The sequence below is a fragment of the Pantherophis guttatus genome, chromosome 1 (genome assembly GCF_059756535.1).
Source record: "Pantherophis guttatus breed Tessera chromosome 1, ASM5975653v1, whole genome shotgun sequence".
Taxonomy (NCBI): domain Eukaryota; kingdom Metazoa; phylum Chordata; class Lepidosauria; order Squamata; family Colubridae; genus Pantherophis; species Pantherophis guttatus.
Genome location: NC_142063.1, coordinates 339,815,192 through 339,839,811, shown reverse-complemented (window position 1 = coordinate 339,839,811; position 24,620 = coordinate 339,815,192). Strand labels below are relative to the sequence as shown.

At 44.1% G+C, this 24,620-nt stretch overlaps 1 protein-coding gene across 1 annotated transcript in view; it reads right to left on the bottom strand.

The window, feature by feature from the left end:
- The window catches only part of SYNRG (synergin gamma), an 88,455-nt gene extending 64,744 nt beyond the window's left edge, over nucleotides 1-23,711 (bottom strand). Inside the window, exons 1-6 of the mRNA XM_087883452.1 lie at nucleotides 23,388-23,711; nucleotides 10,061-10,098; nucleotides 9,109-9,227; nucleotides 6,917-7,047; nucleotides 6,379-6,484; nucleotides 3,499-3,610 (exon numbers count right to left, since the gene is read on the bottom strand). Coding sequence (XP_087739578.1) covers nucleotides 3,499-3,610; nucleotides 6,379-6,484; nucleotides 6,917-7,047; nucleotides 9,109-9,227; nucleotides 10,061-10,098; nucleotides 23,388-23,545 — 664 coding nt within the window. The 5' untranslated portion in view covers nucleotides 23,546-23,711. The remainder of the gene's footprint in view (nucleotides 1-3,498; nucleotides 3,611-6,378; nucleotides 6,485-6,916; nucleotides 7,048-9,108; nucleotides 9,228-10,060; nucleotides 10,099-23,387) is intronic.
- Nucleotides 23,712-24,620: the final 909 nt, after the last annotated feature.

Below are 24,620 nucleotides of genomic sequence, written 5' to 3'. Positions count from 1 at the left end.
CATGGTAACCATCATAAATATGAATCAGTTGCCAGGCGTCCAGATTTTGATCATGTGACCATGGGGATGCTGCAATGGTCGTTAAGTGTTAAAACTGGTCATTAGTCACTTCCCCCCCCCCCAGTGTTGTCGTTAACTTCAAATGGTCATTAAACGAATGGGTTGTAAGTCGAGGACTACCTGTATATTTCATTCCCCGAAAGACATGGTGTGTTACCTGTTTTCTGACTGTTTTGTGAAGCTGGAGAAGGAGAGAAATAGGGTACCGGTCCCACGGTACCCTGGAAGACGGAGGTGACAGGAAACTGGACTGGAGGGAGAGGGTGGGCCGCAGCCTTCTCTGAAAGCCGCTGCCCAGGATGGCAAGACTGAAAAGGCTGGGAGGAGGTTGGAGGCACGAATGGTGGGGTTTCGACAGGTCCCTGAATAAAGTCACTAAACTCCTCGTCGTCAAGAAAGGCAGTAGTTTGGGAGACAGACACGGTAGAATGAGATGGTTTGGGATGATCTGTGAAATGGAATGAACATAGACATGTACATACACACGAGATGAAAACCCCTGGAGGACAACGAACCTAAAAAAAATAAAAAAATACAAGAGAAGTGCCCATTTCTAGGACCTATCCTGTTTCCCCCAAAATAAGACATCCCCTGATAATAATAGAGGATTCCGGATCTGCGCACTTTCCGCCGTGCCCTCAAAACATTCCTGTTTCAGCAGGCCGGCCTGGCCTAACTTTCCCTTTATATTGCTTTTGATTTTATTTTAAACTGGGATGTCTTGAATTATCTAGGACCAGAGTGTTTAGTATATTTTAATTGGCTTTTTTAACGTCTGTATTACATGTATTTTTATCGTTCGCTGTTCACCGCCCTGAGTCCCTCAGGAATAGGGCGGTATATAAATTTAATAAATAAATAAATAAATAAATAAATAAATAAATAATAAGCCCAATCGGGCTTTTGAGCGCATGGCAATAAGGCCAAGCGCTTATTTCAGGGTTCAAAAAAATATAAGACAGGGTCTTATTTTCGGGGAAACACGGTAAAAGGTGAGACCTGGGCATTTTACAGCCCCTGGGCCACATCTTCTCATCTAAGAAGCTTCTTCAGCTCTGACCGGATGGTGGGGAATGGAAGGATTCCAGTCAGAGCTGAAGAAGCTTCTTGGATGAGAAGTGAAACATCTTCAAAGAAAAACCAGAAAGTCCAGCTGCCTCTTGAAAAAAGCACCTTTGGGACCAACCATGACTTGGAGATGGAGAATCTCCACAGACTTTCAGTCAATACTGGAACCCACAGGAGGGTTAGGAGAGAGAAAGCCCTTTTCTGAGCCTGCACAGTGATCGACGGTCTGTAATGAGACAACTCGCCATAAGGACAATTGGCCGCCAAACAATTCAACAAATCCAAAAGTTACATTAATTTCAACAGAACCGTAGCCAAAAATAATAAACGGAAGAAAGTCAATTCAGAAATACAAGAGTTACAATCATTTCAATGAAAACCTGGTCACCAATAATAAAAGTCCCCGAATGAAATGTTTAATGCAGCATTGAATTGTTCCGCAGCGACTTGGAGACCAGGCTCAGCCACCCACCCTTGCCTCGGTTGAACCAAAGACTTGTGGGTGAGTGTAGCCAGGATATCTTGGTTCAGCCCTCCACAACAATCCCAGTTCCTCATATGGCCCTTTGGGGAAATTAATTGCCCACCCCTGTAAAGGTAAAAGTTTCCCCTGTCCAGTGGTAACTGACTCTAGGGGGCGGTGCTCATCTCCGTTTCTTAGCTGAGGGAGCCAACATTGTCTGAAGACCCTTTCGTGGTCATGTGGCCAGCATGACGATATGCTGAAGCACATGGAACACTGTTATCTTCCCATCCAAGTGGTACCTATTTATCTACTCACATTTGCATGCTTTCCAACCAGGGGTGGGATTCAGCCAGTTCGGACCTGTTCGGGCGAACCGGATGTTACTTTTAATCTGGTTCGCTGAACCAGTAGTTGCAAGAACTGGCTGACCCCGCCCACCTCACCCCTCCCAGGAGTCTCCACGCAGCCCGTTTTGGATGCCAGGTAAATGCAGGGCCTGCATGGAGGCTCTGGGAGGGTGAAAAATGGGCCTACCAGAAGTACCGGAAGTCTGGAAACAGGCCTCGAGGAAAGCCTCCGGAGCCTGGGGAGGGCGAAAACGCCCCCCACCACCACCGTGCTGCAGGAAGCTGACTAGGCCACACCCCCATGGCCACGCCTACCCAGCAACCGGGCAGAGAACCGGTTGCTAAAATTTTTCAATCCCACCACTGTTTCCAACTGCTAGGTGGGCAAGAGCTGGGGGCAAGTAACAAGAGCTCACCCCATTGAGAGGTGCTCAGGTCTCGAACTGGGGCTGCCAACTGACAAGCTCAGCTTCTTTAACCACTAAGCCGTCACACCCCAATACAAGATGGTGTTAAGGAGGGAACGGTGCACACCGGTAATGCAAAAATCCCACCATTTTATGCTATTACTTGCCCTGCCGAAGAGATAAGCGGCTTCTGAACTTCACATTGTAGAGGGGAAAAAAATACCTTGCTTTTCCAGCAAGAAGTGAAAGGGAGAAGGAGCTGCTTCCTCTCTACGGTCCCCATTCATGCTTTTTTACAAGCATTAAAATCACTCAGAAAAGCCTTGATTCAAATGGGGCTATTTAAAATGTTGGGTAGAACACAGAGGACTAGATGGCACATTCACGACTGAGCTCCCTGCTAGAGAGAAAAATGGGCCCACTTCCTTTAGAAAGGTGAGAATTTACCCCGAAGGATCCCAGCTGCTACATGCTAAATTGGCTTTCACTGATGCACAGGTAATAAACATCTTCATTTTCCTACGCCTGCTTTATTTTTACATGCATTTTATTTTCTTGAGGACATTAGCAGTATGGTGGGCTCGTGGTGAAGACACTCGTCTCCAACTCAGAAGGCTGAGAATTCAATTCTAAGTAGCAGCAGATGTTTCTCTCTCAAAGAGAAAATATCTGCTGTGAACTGCAAGTAGGCAACAGGAAGGGCATCCAGCCAGCAAACTCTCAGCTCCAGGCAGTTGCCCCAACTACAGGGTTGTAAAAAGAAACAAAAATCTTGAGGACATTAGATTTTAATAGCCACAACCATTAATTCGATGCTCTTAAAAGACGAGAATCTGCAACTGCAACTTATACGGATGCAGCTCAAGATTTTTGAAAAGGCTGCTAGTTTTCAAAGTGCATTACATGCTCAATCAACTGAACATAATTTGGCTATAATTTAATAGGGCTGGAATCCTAATCCAATTAGAATTAAGCACATTAAAGTCCTACTGTTCATGACCCAAAAAGGTGTTAGATTTCTTTTTTTCACTGAAAGCAATAGAATTGATAAATGCTTCTGTTTGGCAGGTTTCTCTAAAGGTTTCTGTGCACCTTAAAGCTGCATACATTTTTTATAAAAATTTTAAGATCTTGTCTCCAAGTTGAATACCTGCATTTTTGGGATGAGCAGTTGGTGTGGGATGAAGTTTAGCATCTCTGGAAAACCCGTCTAGGTTCCCTTTAATAGCTTCCAGGGCGTCATCTCGGCTTTTTTCACCCATCTGAAAACATATCGATACACCTTATTATGAAACAGCTCTAACAGAATGTTCAACTATTTTACAAAACCTGAGTGCATTTATCACTTGCCAAAAACAAAGTACACTTATTTTCTCAGGGTGGAATTCCTCAAGGAAAAATCAGACGAGCAAAACCCATTTTATGTCAAAGTAGCTTATCATTTTATATTCCGGTAAACAGGTAGTCCCCGATTTATCACCACAATTTGGATCAGAATTTCCATTGCAAGAGCGATAGCAATAGCGCTTAGACTTATATACCGCTTCACAGTGCTTTTACAGCCCTCTCCAAGCAGTTTACAAAGTCAGCCTCTTGCCCCCAACAATCTGGGTCCTCATTTTACCAACCACGGAAGGATGGAAGGCTGAGTCAATCTTGAACTGGTCAGGATCGAACTGCTGGCAGTTGCCAGAGTTAGCCTACAATAGCAATAGCGCTGTCAGGTTTTCAGGCCGTCTTCAAATAAATTGCGTCTCAAACAAAGTCCTTTTTGAAACAAACTTCCATTTTATTTAGCATGGCAACTTTTACACTGACTCCATGCAGCCAGCACTGATGTGCTGGCCCAAAATCCCTCCTCTTCCTTCCCCCACTCCTCTGCATTCATTGGCCATCTTCCCAATCATTCACCCCTAATCTACTGCTCCAATTCAAAGAATTTCCCCCCTCCCATCCATCTCCTAGGGGACATTATCTCCAGCTAAAATAAGTAGGTGAAAGGCAACCGTCCCATTGCAGACACTTGCGTTCTCCTTCTCATGTCAGCACTAGGATAAATGCATCTTGATGTGCTGACAAGCGCTTAGACTTATATACCGCTTTACAGTGCTTTACAGTCCTCTCTAAGCGGTTTACAAAGTCAGCATATTGCCCCCAACAATCTGGGTCCACTGACCACGGAAGGATGGAAGGCTGAATCAACCTTGAACTGGCCAGGATCGAACTTGCAATACTGCATTCTAACCTCTGCACCACCACGGCTCAGTTGTTAAGTGAGTCACACCCAATATTACAAGATTTTTGCCAATCAAGCTAATCATTGCCGTTGTTAAGTGAATCATGTGGACGTTAAGGCTTCCCCGATTGGCTTTGCTCATTGTGAGCCAGCTGGGAAAGTTGAAAATGGGAATCACATGATTCCCCCAAACGATGCAACTGTTTTAAATACCGTATTTTCCGGCGTATAAGACGACTGGGCATATAAGACGACCCCCAACTTTTCCTGTTAAAATATAGGGTTTGGGCTATACTTGCCATATAAGACTGCCCCTCTTCCAATGCACACCAAATAAAAATTAAAAAACATCAACTGGCTCACCTACAATGTAAAAGCAGCTGTGCTAGACCCAAAATGGCCCCTGTAACAAGCAGGAACCTCACACAGCCACAAAAAGCCCCCCCAAAAAACTTTCACACTCTAAACACACACAACACAACACAACTGGCTCACCCACAATGTAAAAGCAGCTGTGCTAGACCCAAAATGGCCCCTGCAACAAGCAGGAACCTCACACAGCCACAAAAAGTCCAAAAAACCAACTTTCACACTTTACACACACAAAATTCCACATACAGCTTTGTGAGATTTTGTGTGTTTGTGTAGTTGGAGTGAAACACTACAGAAACACACTAAATCTCAGAAAGCTGCACAAATATTATTTTATTTTATTTTATTTTTATTTTTATATGAAAGCTAAATTTAAAACTTCCTAAAAGGCTTCCTAAATGGCTAGGTCTAAAAAAGAACAACTAAAAAAACCCCAATTGACTATTTTTTTTAAAGCTCCCAAAGGGGAAAAATCTTACCCAATAGAACAGGGGTCTCCAACCTTGGCAACTTTAAGACTTGTAGACTTCAACTCCCAGAATTCCTCAGCCAGCTTTGCTTTGCTGGCTGAGGAATTCTGGGAGTTGAAGTCCACAACTAACTCCTTGCTTGATTGCAGGCAGGGAGTTGCTTGCTTGCCTGAATAGATTCAAGCAAGCAAAGCAAGGCAAGCATTGCGATTAGCAGCTGAGGTAAGCAAGCTGGAGGGGGAAAACTTTTTCCCTTTTACATGGCTCTGGCCATCCCAGCTGAGTTGCAGGGAACTCAGCTGGGATCGTCAGAGCTGGGATCCTCAGAGTAAAAGGGAAAAAACTTTTTCCCTTTTACGTGGTTTCTGGCCATCCCAGCTGAGTTGCAGGGAACTCAGCTGGGATCGTCAGAGCTGGGATCCTCAGAGTAAAAGGGAAAAAACTTTTTCCCTTTTACGTGGTTTCTGGCGATCCCAGCTGAGTTGCAGGGAACTCAGCTGGGATCGTCAGAGCTGGGATCGCCAGAGCCATTTAAGGCTCGTCAGAGCCTTTCGGGCTGGTCTGCCTGGTTACAGGAGAACGACACCCGGCGTATAAGACGACCCCCGACTTTTGAGAAGATTTTCATGTGTTAAAAAGTCGTCTTATACGCCGGAAAATACGGTACATGCTGGTTGCCAAGCGCCTGAATTCTGATGACAAGACCGTGGGGAATGCTGTGATGGTCGTAAGTGCGAGGCCCGATTGTAAGTAACTTAGTTCCAGTGCTGTTTTAACTTCAAATAGTTGCTAAATGAATGGCTATAAATCAAAGACTATCCCATACTGTTTTGTTGAAACACTGGTATTTGTTTTTTTAAAAAAATTCTATTTATTGTTTTAATTTCCCTCCTCAACAGAAATTAATTTAAATCCAGCTGGCTTGCCAATGAATAAATTTGTCACCGCATACCTTTGGCTTCACGCTGCTTAAAAGCCGTAGCTTTTGCTTCTGTTCTTCAAACTGACGCCTTTTTCTTTCTTCCTCCAAGACCTTCTGCTGGTGTTCAAACCGTTTCCTGCAAGATGTAATCAATGCTGATTATAGACGTGATTTAGGCCTCAATTGCTATTTCTGTTACTTTTGTACTCAACTTGACTTGAAAAAACATAGACTTGGCCTTGGGCACGGGGAAAGAAGTGGCAATCTGTTCATCTCTAAGGCATTAACTGACGTGATAATTTTTGTATATCTCGTTTCTTCTGTGTAACTGCTATTCTAATAGCAAACCCTTCATAAAACATGTTGCATTGCATTCTTGATTAAATTATCTTTCCATTGATGTATAATTTTATGGTACTACTTCAAAACAAAGTGGTGTTATTAGCTAGTTTTAGAAAATACACTTTTCCCAAAAGGTTTCCACAATTTTAGCCACTACTGTATATAAATAAATAAATAAATAAATAAATAATAAGTCGGATCTATTGTTACAGAATGGCTCACTTACTGCTGTTCTTCAACAAACTGCTTCCGCATATCCGGGGTGTACTGAGGAGCTGCTGCACGCATTCCAAGGAAGGGACTTTGGCCCATATATGGCATCCCCGCTGTTGGCATTGCACCGAGAGGCATGCCACCCTGTGTGAATCAAATGAGCAGTTCAATATTAAATAGCAAAGAACAAGAGAGACAGGGAGATAAAATGCACGGTAAATGATCCAGCAAACTGGGTCTCAGGAAACTCAGAATGTATGTGAGCTTTCTTATAATGAGATCTCAACGTCTGCAAATACATGCCCATTATTTCTCCATGTTATTTGATGCATATAAATCAGAGGTCTTCAAACTTGGCAGCTTTAAGACCAGCTATCCTGGCTGGAGAATTCTGGGAGTTGAAGTCCACAAGTCTTAAAGTTGCCACGTTTGAAGACCTCTGATATAAATTATATGAACTATGGATAGTCCTGGGCTTACAGTTTATTCGTTTAGTGACCATTCGATGTTGCGATGGCACTGAAAATGTGATCCACTTAACAACTGTGGCAGAACAGGTCGTAAAAAATGGGGCACAAGTCACTTAACAACTGTCTTGCTTAGGAACAAAAATCTGGGGCTCAATTGTGGTCGTACGTCAAGGACTACCTGCATTAAAATAGAAAATGTTGCAAATACGGTACAATGCCCTGTGAGGTGTATGTTTATGTTAGATGAAATTCTTTCATCTCTATCTCTTTGACCAGTTCCACTAGATCAGGCAGGGAGGTTATTGTACGCATGTTAACGAATTTTGACTGGTGGAGTCTAGGAAGAGAGCCTTCTCTGCCATTGCTCCATCCTACGGAACATCTTGCTTCTGGAGGTGAGGTATTCTCTAAGCTTGGTTGTTTTCTTTTAGAGGTTTCATTACCCAAACTAGGTAACATCACCAATGCATTGATGATGTTACCTAGCTGGGTAATGAAAAGTCTGCAAGAAAACAGCCAAGCTCAGAGGGCACCAAAGTCAGAGAGCACCAAAGAACCTCATTTCAACCCTGAGGTACAAATACAAGTAGTCCTTGATTTACGACCACAATTGAGCCCAAAATTTATGCTGCTGAGAAATTTGTTAAGTGAATCACTGCAGTTGTTAAGTGAGTAACATGCTTGTAAACTGAATCTGCCCTCTCCCCCTCTTGACTTTGCTTTTCAGAAGGTTGCAAAAGGGGCTCGCATGACCCCGGGACACTGCAACCCGTCATAAATATGAAGTAGTTGCCAGGCATCCGCATGTAAATCACATGACCGTGGGGGATGCTGCGACGGACATAAATGCAAAAAATGGTCTTAAGACACTTTTTTCAATGCTGTTGTAACTTCCAACGGTCACTAAATGAACTGCTGTAAGTCGAGGACTACCTGTATTCTCCTTTATCAGTGTTTTAATTTTGTTTTTAACTGTGACTTCTATAGGATTTTATCATTTTATTTGTAAGCTACTGTTGTGGTCCGCCAGCAGCCTGCGGAGCTGGCAGTGGCGTCGGACAGCGATGAGGCTGAGGAAGAACATGGGCCAGTCCTGGAGGCTGGGAAGGCCTGGATGAGGGCTCTGCGTCAAAGGCAGAGATGGGAACAGGGCCATCGGGGAGTGATGCGCCAGAGGCTGATAGGAGTGAGGCAGAGGAACAGGAGGAGCCTATTCCTAATGCACGCATGAGAAGAGCTGCCAGAAGGCAAGAGCAGCTCAAGCAAAAAGGACGACTCGGGAGTAGGGCCAAGAGATGATTGGCCCCTCCCATAAGGCTTAAAACAGACCAAACAAACGCAACGGCGATTGGGCTTTGCCGGAAAACAACGTTGGTAGCTTCTTCTTCTTCGTCTACGTCTTGTATTTATTTTTGTATCTGTGACTTCTGAATGTTTGCCAAGAAAGGCCTTTGGCAGTTTGCCTAATTGGACCAAGGTTTGCGATAGGACTGAGGAATTTGTGTTGGGAAGAATTTGCTTTAATTTAGTTGCACGACGCTGGGAATGAAGTAATTCTCAGCTCTTCGAATAAAGTTTGTTTGTTTTTTCACTGACTGATTTTCCTACTACTTACTTGGGCCTGGGTCACAACAACCGCCTAGAGACACCCAGTGTGGGTGAAGAAATTGGGAGAAATAAAATAATCCCTGATACAGATTAAAACCAGACTGCTTGAAATCGCCTCGGCACGTACCTGCACAGTCATCGTCCCTGGAGGCATCTGAGAACCGTAATTCATCCCCATCATGCCTTGCATATTGGGCTGCATGACAGGCACCATTGAAAAGCTCTGCTGTTGCATTGGAATCATCCCTACACCGAGACATTAAAAACCGGTTAGGAGTCCCGTGGAGTCAACTCCACCACTCGACATAAGAGGGCAAGAACAGATACAATTGGGCCCAACCTATTAGCTATAGCTAAGGGGCTAGTGATCCAAATAGACCAGGGGTGGCAAACTCAAGGCCTGAGGGCCGGATCTGGCCTGTAGAGTGCTTAGACCTGGCCTGCAGTGCTGCCCTAGAAACAGTGAAGGACTGGCCCGCGCAGAGGTAGTATTCAGCCGGTTCGGGTAAACTGGTAGTGGCAACCTGCGGGTGGCCCGCCCACCCACCTGGGCGCAATCCCGTCCTATATCATTGTGTTTTTGACACCACACGCATGTGTGGATGGCGCATGCAAGCAAATTGCCATGTTTTGTGATGGCACACGCATGTTTGGATGGCGCGCATGCAAGCTAAGTGAGAGTGCGCATGCATATGTTCACATTTCCAGAGTTGGACGAACTGGTAGTAACAGTATGTGAATTCCACCTCTGGGCCCACGGTGCCTCTGACAGCGAAAACGGAGATCGAGAAGGCCGTGTGCAGCCCTCCTGGGCTCCATTTTTGCTGGCAGAGGGTTGCAGGAGGCCATTGCAGCCGGAAACAGAGCTCGGGAGCCCGTTTTCGCTGGCGGAGCGCTCAGGCTACCACAGGCGCTGACACGAGTGACAAGACGCTCAGTTTTGCTGGCTGAGGAATTGTGGGAATTGAAGTCCACAAGTCTTAAAGTTGACAAGGTTGGAGACCCCTGCTAGAGACGCCTAACTTAAGATACCTCATGTTTCTCCCTGCAAATCCAGTACTCTTTCCAGTTTTACCTACCTTGAGGGCCAAGGCCACCAGTTACAGGGAAAACAAAGCTGAAATGAGAAAAGGACAGGGGAAAAAAACCCCATCAATATAAATAAATAAATGAATAAATAACTTTATTGTCATTGTACATGTATACACATTATACCCATACAATGAAATTCACTTAACACCCAAAGACCAGGTCCAACATACCTAACAATCCCCAAACACACTCCCACCCCCCACAATTCCCCACCCCTAAACCACCCAAAAATCCACACAACAGACCAAGTAATACTGTCCAATAGCTCACTGATGGTGGCCCTTTAGTTCATTGTTGAGTGCAATTATAGCTCTGGGATAAAAACTATTCAGAAAACGTGTGGTCCAAGTTTTAATTGTTCTGTATCTTCTGCCAGAAGGCAACAGTCCAAAAAGATTGTAAGCAGGATGGGAAGAGTCTCTGAGAATATGTCATTTAAGGAAAAGAACATCCCTTGTTAAAAGTCCTTAGCACAGATGGGTGCCCCCATGAAGCAGGGGAGAGATCCCATTAGTTACTATGCACAAGGTCAGTGAAAAAAATATGCTAAGCATTTTTTTCAAATTGTGGAAAACAGCAGGAGAGAATATATAATTTGTTTTTAAACATCTGTTAAGAATGGACATGTAATAAAAGATGAATCAAAGGAGAAAAAATATAGGTAGTACTCGACGTATGACCCCAACTGAACCCAAAATTTCTGTCGCTCAGAGAGACAATTGTTAAGTGAGTTTTGCCCCATTTTGCAACCTTTCTTGCCACAATTGTTAAGTGAATCACTGCAATTGTTAAGTTAGTAACGCGATTGTTAAGTGAATCTGCCTTCCCCTTTGACTTTGCTTGTCAGAAGGTCGCAAAAGGGGATCACATGACCCTGGAACACTGCATCCGTCATAAATATGAGTCACTTGCTAAGTGTCTGAATTCTGATCACGTGAATATGGGGGTGTTACAACAGTCATTAAGTATGAAAACGGTCCTAGGTTGTGTTTCTCAGTCCCATTGTAACTTCGAACAGTCACTAAATGAACTGTTGTAAGTTGAGGACTATCTGTACAAAAAAGTGCAAGGAAAGAAAAAGAAAGGTAAAGTTAAGAAATATATGACTTCTGACCTTCTTTTTAACAGATAATTGGAGTATTATTGTCCTTTCTCTCTCTTAAGTGCTTTACAAATCCCCTCATTTAGTCCACATCGTTATTAATCTTAGAACAGAATAATAGAGTTGGAGGGGACCTGCTAGGTCATCTAATCCAACCCCCCCCGGCCCAAACAGGAGATCCTACACCATTTGTGACAGGTGGCAGTCCAGTCTCTTCTTGAATGCTTCCAGTGATGAAGCTCCCACAACTTCTGAAAGCAACTTCTGTTCCATTGGTTGATTGTTCTCACTGTCAGAAAATTTCTCCTTATTTCTAGGTTGACACTCCTTGATCAGTTTCCATCTATTATCCCTTGTCTGGGCCTTCAGGTGCTTTGGAAAATAGCTTGACCCCCTCCTCTCTGTGGCAGCCCCTCAAGTACTGGAAGACTGCTATTATGTCTCCCCTGGTCTTTCTCTTCGCTAGACTAGCCATGCCCAGTTCCTACAACCATTCATCGTACGTTTTAGTCTCCAGTCCCCTAATCATCTTCCTTGCTCTTCTCTGCATTCTTTCTAGAGTCTCAACATCTTTTTTTATAGTATGGCGACCAAAACTGGATGCAGTATTCTAGGTATGGTCTTACTAAGGCTTTATAGAGTGGTATTAGTACCTCACATGATGTTGATTGAATCCCTCGGTTAATACAATTTAGGATTACATTGGCTTTTTTGGCTGCCGCTGCACACTGTTGGCTCATATTTAATTGGTTGTCCACTAAGACTCCAAGATCCCTCTCACAGTTACTGCTGTTAAGCCTGGTTTCTCCCAATCTTTATGTTCTGTTAATTGCTTCAATAATCAAGATGCAATGTTCAGGATGGTTTTTTTAAAAGCAACCAGGGATACACACTGCGTTGGTAAGTACTTTGTGTTACTCTGACCTAGCATAACATGAGAATCCAAGCATTAGATGTGTGGTGAACTACACTTTATGGCTTAAGTGTTTCAAGTCTGCCAAGTCATTATGGCTTAGTTTAAAAAAAACACATGGTTTAAACAAGGCACACAGTGCACTATATAAATCCTTCCTGTCCGTGACTCAGTACATTGATGTAAAATAATTCCATCTGGTTCCTTTTAAATCTTAAGGGCCATATTTCTGACTGTGTGCAATCTAATCGAAGTCATTGTTCAACTGCAGAATTTACCGGTCATTAACATCAGTTCTGAATATTAATTGATGCTGAGTCATTTGGTTAGCTATCATAGTTTTATATAGAGAGTCCTGGAAAGCGTAATAGGAAAAGTTGGGAAAGAAAAACTTTTGCTCTCTTCTTTTTTCCCCAAAGGAAAGGAAAAAATACATGGAATATTGGAAAACATATGCAAGTACTTCATACATGTTTTCTCTCTTTCTTTCTTTCTTTTTTTTTTTTTTGATTTGATTTATATGCTGCCCTTCTCCGGAGACTCAGGGAGGCTTACAATGCGTTAAGCAATAGCCTTCATACTTTTGTATATTTATACAAAGTCAGCTTATTGCCCCCACAATCTGGGTCCTCATTTTACCTACCTTAGAACGGATGGAAGGCTGAGTCAACCTTGAGCCTGGTGAGATTTGAACTTACAGTAATTGCAGGCAGCTGATATTAATAACAGTGCTTTAGTCTGCTGCACCACCATTTATTTTCTTAATACGTTTTTTCCAGGTTTTTACAAGATGAACTAGAGCCACTAACACCACACCTAGAATACTGCATCCAGTTTTGGTCACCACACTATAAAAAGGATGTTGAGACTCTAGAAAAAGTACAGAGAAGAGCAACCAGGCCAATGAGGGGACTGGAGACTAAAACATATGAAAAATGGTTGCAGGAACTGGGCATGGCTAGTCTAATGAAGAGAAAGACCAGGGAGATAGCAGTTTTCCAATATTTGAGGGCACTTTTCCAATATTTGAGCGGCTGCAACAGAGAGGAAGGGGTCAAGCTATTTTTCAAAGTACCCGGAGGCCAGACAAGGAATAATGGATGGAAACTGATCAAGGAGAGATTCAACCTGGAAATAAGGAGAAATTTTCTGACAGTGAGAACAATCAACCCATGGAACAGAAGTTGCCTTCGGAAGTTGTGGGAGCTTCATCACTGGAAGCTTTCAAGAAAGACTGGCCTGCCATCTGTCAGAAATGGTGTAGGGCAGTGATGGCTAATCTTTTTGCCGTCGTGTGCCAAAAGTGAGGGGAGTGTGGGGGGTCACAAGCACGTGTGCCCATATCCATAATTCAATGCGCCCTGCCCTTCCGCGCATGCGCACATGACCCCCCCCACACGCAACCCCCCGGCTTTTTGCACGTGATGGCCCGGTGGGCCCGGTAGGCCCATTTTTTGCCTTCCCCTGGCTCCAGAGGCTTTCTTGGAGCCTGGGGAGGGTGAAAACGGCCTCCCCTACCCCCCAGAGGCCCTCCGGAGGCCTGAAACAGCCAGTTTCCTGGCTTCCGGTGGGACCAGAAGGCCCAAAAATCAGTTGGCCGGTGCGTGCATGCGCGCTGGAGCTGAGCTAGGGCAACACCTGTGTGCCCACCAATATGGCTCCGCGTGCCATAGGTTGGCCATCACAGGTGTAGGGTCTCCTGCTTGGGTGGGGGGTTGGACTAAATGACCTACAAGGTCCCTTCCAATTCTGTTAATCTGTTAATCTGAATGGAAGGATTTATACCCTGGATTACAATGCTATCCAGGCAATTAATGCCCTTTTTAAATCTCTCCTTAGAATAAATGGTTGCTGGCCCGGAAATAAGTAAGCACTGTGTTTCACAAAAGCCTGAATGAATCAGGGTTTCTGATTCTACGACAACATGCAGCGTTTTAAGGCTGACAGGAAAAACAGCTATACTATAAATCATCAGCTATAATTGCAAATAACGGCACAATGAAAGTGCTGTCTGTCTCAATTCTGGCTCTTTAAAACAGAAAAATATTGGAAGAAATAAAAAGTAGTTCAAAAAGTAGTTTGAGCATAAGAACGAACTGAACAGGCCAAAAAGTTATTAATGAAGGCAAAGTTTACTCCTGTATTGTTGCGATTTAAAAATTAGACTAAAATATTTGCAAGAGGTTTAATATCATAATGTATTTGTTTTATCCCAATTCCCCGTATTTTATGAGGTATAGGAACAAAATGTGGCATTTGTTTCTTTCCATAATAGCAAAACAAGTGCCTCATAAATCCCCAGAGAACAAGACTCATCTGCTGTTTCTCTTTGAAAACTGGTTGGCCTTTCTCTATTTTTTTTTAAATTAACAAAAAATACCGTACATTGACAAGTATTGACTCAAAAACAACCCATACAAAAATGCTTCGCACTTTTCTTTCTTGATAAAAGAAATAACGTTATGTTAGTCAAAACCGTGCACAAAATGTGCAGAGAAAGAAAAATGATTGGTTAATTATTTTTTGTCATCGGATAGGAGGGAAAAATGCATCGAGTATAATTAAAAAGACTGAAAGATGAGAAAGTAAAAGGCATAATAAACTGGTTCCTCTCTAGATCACAGATTTGATAAGATTCTCGAGTTTATTCCATGTTAGGAGAAACCAGACATCTAAATCCATCCTAGGCTCTTATTGATTGCTTTGTCACGAGATAATGAGAATGCAATATGGAAAATAGTCTTTTTTTTTTTTTTAGTCCAAGGGCAGATAGATGTGCTCCATAATTGTTCTGGACCACGGCCAGGAAAGGGGGCTCCCATTATTGTAGTAATAATTCAACAATCTTGCCAGATTGGCCTTTCTCAGCTTGGAAGTCTCAAGCTTTGGTGGACTACAATTCCCATAGAGCCCAGGAAACGATGGGTCTTTAATCCAGGAGAACAAGATGGCAGAACTGGTGGCGGAGTAGTTAGAGTGCAGTATTACAGGCTAATTCTGCCCACAGCCAGCAGTTCGATCCTCACCAGCTCAAGGTTGACTCAAGCCTACCATCCTTCTTTTTTTTTTTTTTATTTGATTTATATGCTGCCCTTCTCCGGAAACTCAGGGCGGCTTACAATGCGTTAAGCAATAGCCTTCATACTTTTGTATACTTATACAAAGTCATCTTATTGCCCCCACAAACTGGGTCCTCATTTTACCTACCTTAGTAAGGATGGAAGGCTGAGTCAACCTTGAGCCTGGTGAGATTCAAACTTATAGTAATTGCAGACAGCTGGTGTTAATCACAATGCTTTTAGTCTGCTAAGCTACCAGGCCCTTTTGAGGTGGGTAAAATAAGGACCCAGATTGTTGGGGGCAAAATGCTGACTCTGTAAACCACTTAGAGAGGGCTGTAAAAGAACTCTATGAAGCAGTATATAAATCTAAGTGCTATTGCTATTAGGTAAGGGAAGACTGCGCTAAACCAACGTAGATCAAGCAAGATTTCATGGCATCTCCGGGTTTCAGAATATCTTTCATGGATTATGTGACATGTCACTGCCTATCTTTTTTGAACTGACCAGTCACTCTTCCAATTTAAGTTTCACAAGGACAAATTGCAGAATTATATTCATGGACATTCTTTCACGGATGAAGGGGAACATACATGCAGCAGCTGCCAAAAAAGCCAACACAGTTCTAGGCTGCATAAACAGAGGGATAGACTCAAGATCACGTGAAGTGTCAATACCACTTTATAATGCCTTGGTACGGACACACTTGGAATATTGCATCCAATTTTGGTCGCCACATAAAAAAGATGTTGAAACTCTAGAAAGAGTGCAGAGAAGAGCAACAAAGATGATTAAGGGACTGGAAGCTAAAATAGATAAAGAATGGTTGCTGGAATTGGTTATGTCTAATTTAATGAAAAGAAGGGCTAAGGGAGACATGATAGCAGGGTTCGAATATCTCAGGGGCTGCCAGAAAGAAGAGGGAGTCAAGCTATTCTCCAAAGCACCTGAGGGCAGGACAAGAAGCAATGGGTGAAAACTAATCAAGAAGAGAAGCAATTTAGAATAAAGAGAAATTTCCTGACAGTCAAAACAATTAATCAGTGGAACAACTTGCCTCCAGAAGTTGTGAATGCTCCAACACTGGAAGTTTTTAAGAAGGGATTAGATAACCATTTATCTGAAGTGATGTAGGGTTTCCTGCCTAGGCAGGGGGTTGGACTAGAAGACCTCCAAGGTCCCTTCCAGCTCTGTTATTTTGTATTCTATTCTGTATTCTGTGTCCCAGGATAATGCTGCAGGATCCAATCCTGCAAAACCTCTGATCACTGGGACCAGAGGTTTTGTCTTCTGAGCTTTCGGATTTGTGTTCGAGTCCATCTTCAGGGAAGATGACCGACCCAAACTGGATGGATGTTCTTTGTTCAACTGGCTAGTGATCTTGAATAATATTCCAACCATATATAATAATCAGCTTCACAAAAATGTATGACTGCTCTAAGTGATTTATTATGAGTTTGAGGGAAGGTCGGATTTGACAACCCTCAGAACAATTTCTTACATTACAGGAGCTCCCCAAGTTATCACTTCTTGCTGGCCATTGGTTCTTTTCCACAGAAAGTATTACAAAATCTTCAACTGTGGACTCTACAGGTAGCCTTTGACTTGCAATCATTTGTTTAGTGAACGTTTGAGGTTACAACGGCACTGAAAAAAGTCACTTATGACTGCTTTTCATACTTACGACTGTTGCAGCATCCTTGGGGTCACATGACCAAAATTCGGAAGATTGGCAACTGGCCTGTATTTATGATGGTTGCAGTGATCACCTTTTGCAACCTTCTGATAAGCAAAGTCAATGGAGAATCCAGATTCATTTAGGAACTGACTTAATTGCTAAGCACGACCGTTATTAAATGAGTGGCACCCATTTTACAACCTTTTCTGCCACTGTTGTGAAGCGAATCACTGCAACTGTAAAGTGAATCATTCAGTCATTAAGCAAATCTAGCTTCCCCTATTTGACTTTGCTTGTCAGAAGCCAGCTGGGAAGCTTACAGATTGTGATCGTATGACCCCAGAACACTTCAACTGTCATAAATACATGCCAGTTGCCAGGCGCCCAAATTTTGATTATGTGATTATGTAGATGCTGCAAACAATCATAAGTGTGAAAACCTGTCATAAACCACTTTTTCAGTGGCCTCGTAACTTCAAATAGTCACTAAAGTTGAACTTTGGCCGCTTAAAGATATATAGACTTCATCTCCTGGCTGGGGAATTCTGGGAGTTGAAGTCCTCACATCTTCACGTTGCTGAGCTGAAAAACATGGATCTCACCCCACATATACACATACGGTGCTACAATTAATAGCTGTTCATTCTAGGAGCAAAGGCTCAAATATCTCTGGAGCGCATCAGGTTGGGTAAATTTGATCTATCCATACAGCAGATCTAATTCAGAATACAAAAAAGCAGAAGTTAATATCTACCTGTGGAAGTGGGTGGCTTGATTAATCATACCAAGCCTACAACAGAGGTCAACCCATCTGATTTTAGAGTTCATATCTGCATATTATAGTTAAATTCCCCCATTGATATCTGAATAAGATATCCTACGGTGCTGATGGTGACAACAACAAGGAAAAGCAGAGCAGATATCCACAAAAGGTACTGTCACACAACCCAGCCTGGCCTTACTCATTGCCATTTAATGAGGGAAGGAAAGAAAGGAAAAATCATTAAACATAGATGCTTTTCTAAAGAAGGGGTGATTTATTTATAAGAGCTTATGCAGGAAAAGGAAGAACATTTATTACTTACGCTCAAAGTTCAAGAAAAAAGATAATGCCAAACTATTATTTTTCTGATGCTAAAGTTTCTACAAAAATTACATACAATCTGCAAGTATTGTGTTTAATTAAAACCGGTCACTCTTTACAGATATAACCGTCTGCAGTGTCTGGGTACTTTTAAAAAGCCCTGGGCCTGTCTGTCATCTATTTCTCTGTAATAAAAGGAAATGAATATTCATTAATCAAACCCTCCAAAGCTTATCTGCCCACAAAACCTTTTATTAGCTTACTCATATCCTAGCGTGTCAGTAGAGTAGGCTGAGATTTCAAAAGAACCTTGATAAGAAGCAAAAATTAATTCGGGGGGCTTTAACCGTGGACAGGACTACAATATTGTTTTTTAAGGAGAAAATGGATCACTAATTCTAGCTATTTTGAAATACTGTTCACTGTTACTGTTGCCAATAAAGGCAGGACCCCGTCTAAAAATCTTGAGCTTCTTATACCAAAAATGTTTTTCCTTCCTCAACCCTATACAGGTAATCCTTGACTTACAACCATTTGTTTAGTGACCGTTCGAAGTTATAACAGCATTGAAAAAAATGACTGGTGACCGTTTTTCACACTTATGACTGTTGGGAGTCTCCTCGTGGTCACATGATCAAAATTCAGACGCTTGGAAACTGGCATGTTATTTATGACAGTTGCTCTGTCCCGGGGGGGGGGGGAGGGTGTCATGTGATCACCAGCTGGCTTCCAACAAGCAAAGGCAATGGGGGAAGCCAGATTCACTTCACAACCACACGATTCGCTTAACGGCTGCTGTGATTTGTTTAACAACCGTGGGGGAAAAGGTTGTGAAATCAGGCACAACTCCCTTAACAATGGCTTAGTAACAGTAATTTTGGTCCCAAGTGTGGTCGTAATTTGAGGACCACACCTGTACAGTTCTTTATCATTCAGTCTCTTAATAGTACATTATTGAGGGGGCTAGAGTATGAGTGACCATTGGGCGTGATTAGTACTCACTCAAAAAGAAATCACCGGGAAATATTTATTTATTTATGTCCCACCTTTATTATTTTGATAAATGACTCAAGGCGGCAAACACACACAATATTACTCCCTCCTCCTCAGGGCTGGGCTTCAAAAATTTCAGCAACGGGTTCTCTGCCCGGTTGCTGGGTAGGCGTGGCCATGGTGGGCGTGGCTTAGCCAGCCTCATGCACCATGGTGGGGGGGGGATGTTTTCACCTTCCCCAGGCTCTGGAGGCTTTCCTTGAGCTTCTGGGAGGGCGAAAACTGCCTCCCCTGGGCTCTGGAGGCCCTCCGGAGGCTGGAAAGGAGACTGTTTTCGGACTTCCGGAAGGCCCGTTTTTCCCCCTCCCAGAGCCCCCCAAAATGGGCCATGTGGAGATTCCTAGGAGGGGTGGGGTAGGGCGGGTGGGGCCAGCCAGGGGTGGGATTTGGAGGTTCTCCGAACCAGCCATAACGTTAGCTACAGGTTCTCCCGAACCTGGGTGAACCCGTAGCATCCCACCCCTGCTCCTCCTCCTATTTTCCTCAACAATCCTGTGTGATGAATTGGGTTAAGAGTGAGTGACTGACTTAAAGTCACCTAGCTGGCTTTCATAGCTAAGGTGGAACTAGTACTCATAGGCTCCTGGCTTGTAGCCTGGTGCATTCACCACTAAATCAAACTGGCCTCAGAGTTAAAGGCTAAAGTCATTGTTTTTTCAAACTTGGCAACTAAGATGTGTGGATTTCACCAATTCTCAGAATTCCTCAGGCAATACGCTGGCTAGGGAATTTTGGGGAGTTGAAGTCCGGACATCTTAAAGTTGCCAAAATATGAAAAACACTGGGCTAGACTCAGAAATAAACAAACAAACAAACACACCCACACAATCCTGGAGGCAGGTAATGACAAACCACTTCCTTTGTGTTGACAAAAAAGAGCTCTGTATACATATGTTCCTGTACTCACCACAAATTGAACTCAACTCAAGGTATGTGTGTGTGTGTGTGTTACTTTACCTGTATTATTATAAAGATTTGAAATATTCACTTCCTTTGTAATTAGGTTGAAGAAAGAAGGAAGGAACATATACTATTTTCATCATAAAACAATCTCTATTACTGAAAAGAGATCTATGAGGCTAAAGGACATTAAAATCTATTTAGCATTACGTCTGGGCCGAGAGTTTAGACATGAAGAAGGGATAAGAGCCCCCTTGGTTGTTAAAATTGTTTTTGCTTGTTTATAATAAAGTTTTATTTTAAAATCTCAACATTCTGTGGGGATTTGAGTGCAGAAAAAGAAAAAGAAAGGAAGAAAAATCTTATCTCTTTATATTTATGATTCTTGACGAATGTATCTTTTCTTTTTATGTACACTGAGAGCATATGCACCAAGACAAATTCCTTATGTGTCCAATCACACTTGGCCAATAAAAAATTCAATTCAATTCAATTCTATTCTATTTCTATTCTATTCCTATTCCTATTCCTATTCCTATTCCTATTCCTATTCTATTCTATGACATCCAGAAAATAAAATTGTTATGTATGTATGGGGAGAGGGAGGGAGAGAGGGAAGGAGAGAGAGAGAGTTTGAATATATTCAGAAAAATGGAGAGAGAGAGAGAGAGAGGTTATACTATATATTTTTATGGCATTTTTAATTGATATTAGCCAGCAAGAGGGATGAATTTGGAACAGGAAGCCATATACAGGTAGTCTTCAACTTATGGCATACTGCAAGGGTCATAAGTGTGAAAAATGGGTATAAGGCACTTTTTCCAGGGCTGTAACTTCCAACGATCACTAAACAAATGGTTGTAAGCCAAGGACTACCTATAAATTAAATAACTACCTCCAATAAACATTCATAGGAGAGTGGGATTTTATATATACCAGTTATCAATGCATTCAGAAAAATGCTCAATTAGTGTGCATACACATTTGCATATATACACCACATAAATACCCACCAAACTAGGTGACGTCATCAGTGCTAGTCAACTAGTCATCATCAACTAGCACTGATGATGTTACCTAGTTTGTTAATGAAACGTCTGCAAGAAAACAACCAAGCACCAGGACCCTCAAAGCTTTTATGAAATGGTTTGGCAATATTCCAGTATTTGAGGGGCTGCCACAAAGAAGAGGGGGACAACTTATTTTCCAAAGGCAAGACAAGGAACAATGGATCAAGAACTAATCAAGAAGAGAAGCAAACAAATTAAGGAGAAATTTCTTGACAGTGAGAACAATTAATCAGTGAAACGACTTCACTCCAGAAGTTGTGGGGTGCTGCATCACTAGAGGTTTTTAAGAAGAGACTGGACAGCCACTGAAATGGTCTCCTGCTTGAGCAGGGGATTGGTCTAGAAGATCTCAAAAGTCCCTTCCAGCTCTATAGAAATTACCTGCCATGACTAGACAGTTGAGATCCTCTTTCCAAGCTTAATCATGACTGGTTGGGCTCTGGATCCATACATTGCATGTGTCACAGGAAAAAGGGCATTGTAATATTGTAACTTTCACTTTCCATGCTTGTTTCAAAAAGGTAAGAAGGTAGATTCTGTAAATTCCCCTTTCCTCTACATGTTTTTCCCCCTCTTTCGAGAGATCTGGCCTGGTTTGTGCTTGAACAGGGGGATGGATTAGAAGACCTCCAGGCAGTGGTGAAATCCAATTTTTTTTACTACCGGTTCTGTGGGTGTGGCGTGGTGGGCGTGGTGTGGCTTGGTGGGTGTGGCAGGGGAAGGGTACTGCAAAATCTCCATTCCCACTCCACTCCTGAGGGAAGGATATTACAAAATCCCCATTCCCTCCCCACTCCTGGGGAGGATATTGCAAAATCCCCATTCCCTCCCCACTCCTGAGGGAAGGATATTGCAAAATCTCCATTCCCACCTCACTCTGGGGTCAGCCAGAGGTGATATTTCCCGGTTCTCCGAACTGCTCAAAATTTCTGCTACCAGTTCTCCAGAACCTGTCAGAACCTGCTGGATTTCACCCTGCCTCCAGGGTCTATTCCGATTGATTGACCCCTCACTTCAACCCCGAGCTACAAATATTCTCCTTTATTGGCATCACACTGTGAATATCTGTATGCAGACTCAGTACAGGTAGTCCTCGACTTACAACATTTAGTGACCCTTCGAAGTTGCAACAGCACTGGAAAAAAGGACTTACAACCATTTTTGCACACGGACAACCGTTGCAACATCCCCACGGTCACATGATTTACACTCGGATGCTTGACAACGGACTCACATTTACGACGGTTGCAGTGCCCCTTTTGGGGCAAAGCCAACGGAAGGCAGTCTGACACACTTAACAACCAGGTTATTAAACTGCAGTGATTCACTTAAGAAGCATGGCACGGAAAGTCATAAAACGGGGCAGAGCTCAAAAGACTTAACAAATGCCTCACTTGGCAACATAAATTCTGGGCTCAGTTGCGGGTCCTAAGCCGAAGACGGAAGAGGGCAGCGCGGATGGGGACACCTGGCATACAGGGTGGGGTGGACTGATCATAAACCGGCCAGTTCGCTCGCATAGAGAGGGCCTCCTCAGGGTGCCGTCGGCCAGACAATGTCGGCTGGCGACCCCCAGGGGGAGAGCCTTCTCTGTGGCGGCACTTACCCTCTGGAATGACCTACCCCCAGAGATACGCACAATACCAGACCTCCGGACTTTTCGTTGGGCCCTGAAAACACATCTTTTTCATCTAGCCGGGCTGGCTTGATCCCATCCCTTCGATTTTAATTTGTAATTGGTTTTAACCCGGGTTGTTTTAAATGGATAGTCAAAATTATTTAATGTTTTTAAATTGCTTTTAAATTTTGTATCTTATGTTTTACCATGGCTGTTCACCGCCCTGAGTCCTGTTGGAGAAGGGCGGTATACAAATTAAATAAAATAAATAAAATAAATAAATAAAATGAGACCTATATTATGAATTTTGCCTGCAAGAGAAACTCAAACCCTTGGAGCAGTGTTTCTCAACCTTGGTAGCTTGAAGATGGGTGGACTTCAACTCCCAGAATCCCCCAGCCAGCAGCGCTGGCTGGGGGATTCTGGGAGTCGAAGTCCACCCATCTTCAAGCTACCAAGGTTGAGAAACACTGCCTTGGAGGAACCAGGTGGATTTCTTGACCCATCCTGGAGATCCACTGGAACCCACTTCTGCACTCGGGCGAGCAAGGCCACGAGTGGATGGAGGACCCCCACCGGATCCCACTTTGAGTAGCAAGCAGGGGGTGGATCTGGTGTAGTAGCCCCCCACACCACCCACCCACGGGCGTGTCACAGCCGACCCACGCACTCTCAGCCTGCTTGCCATTCCTCCCCCCCTCCCCAAAAGAGAACGAGACACGCCCCCCCACACACACAGGCTGAGCATAGGACACAATGGAGCCCCTCCTGAGGGACCCTCCCCTCCTCTCCCCCCCCTCCCATGAATCTCTCTTCTGCCCTCCGGGGCTGGGCTACCTGGCCGGTCCGGGGCTTCCCGCGGCTGCTGCCGCCGCCGCTGTCGCTGCTCCGGCGCCGCCCGTCGTTGAGTTCGGCATCCCCGGCGGTCCGGCTGAGACGGTGGGCACCCCGGCGGGGGCGGCTCCGGCCCCCAGCCCCGCCGGCCGCAGCGCCATTTTGCCGCCGCCTCCGCCTCCTGTCAGCTGGGCCGCCGCCGCCACTTCCGGGGCAGAGCCCGGTGCGCTCTTTCTCTCTCTCTCCCTGGATGGGTGGATCGGGCAGGCGGGGTGTTTGCTGGAGGGTTTTTACTACGCTCCTCGGTCTCTGGAGGCTTGGCGGGGTGGAGCCTCCCGGAGGGAGCCCTTGTGGCCATCTAGGCCACCCCTCCCCCCCACCTCTGGTCAGGGGCAGGAAGGACTGCTGAAGGACTCCGCATGCCATCGTCCCCGGCACAGAAAGGACTTCCGATGCGATGGATGGACTCTACATGCCATTATCCCCGACACAGAAACAACTTCCAATACGAAGGACTCCAGATGCAATCGTCCCCGGCACAAAAAGGGACTGCGGATGTGAAGGATTCTAGATGCCATCGTCCCCAGCACAGAAAGGACTCCATATGCAATCGTCCCCGGCACAAAAAGGGACTGCGGATGTGAAGGATTCTAGATGCCATCATCCCCAACACAGGAAGGACTCCACATGCAATCATCCCCGGCACAAAAAGGGACTGCGGATGCAAAGGATTCTAGATGCCATCATCCCTGGCACAGAAAGGACTCCACATGCAATCGTCCCCGGCACAAAAAGGGACTGCGGATGCGAAGGATTCTAGATGCCATCATCCCCAGCACAAAAGGACTCCACATGCAATTGTCCCTGGCAAAAAAAGGGACTGCAGATGCGAAGGATTCTAGATGCCATCATCCCCAACACAGAAAGGACTCCATATGCAATTGTCCCTGGCAAAAAAAGGGACTGCAGATGCGAAGGATTCTAGATGCCATCGTCCCCGGCACAGAAAGGACTCCCGATGCAATGGATGGACTCTACATGTCATTATCCCCGACACAGAAACAACTTCCAATACGAAGGACTCCACATGCAATTGTCCCCGGCACAAAAAGGGACTGCAGATGCAAAGGATTCTAGATGCCATCATCCCCGGCACAGAAAGGACCCCACATGCAATCGTCCCTGGCATGGAAAGGGGCGCCAGATGTGAAGGATTCTAGATGCTATCATCCCTGG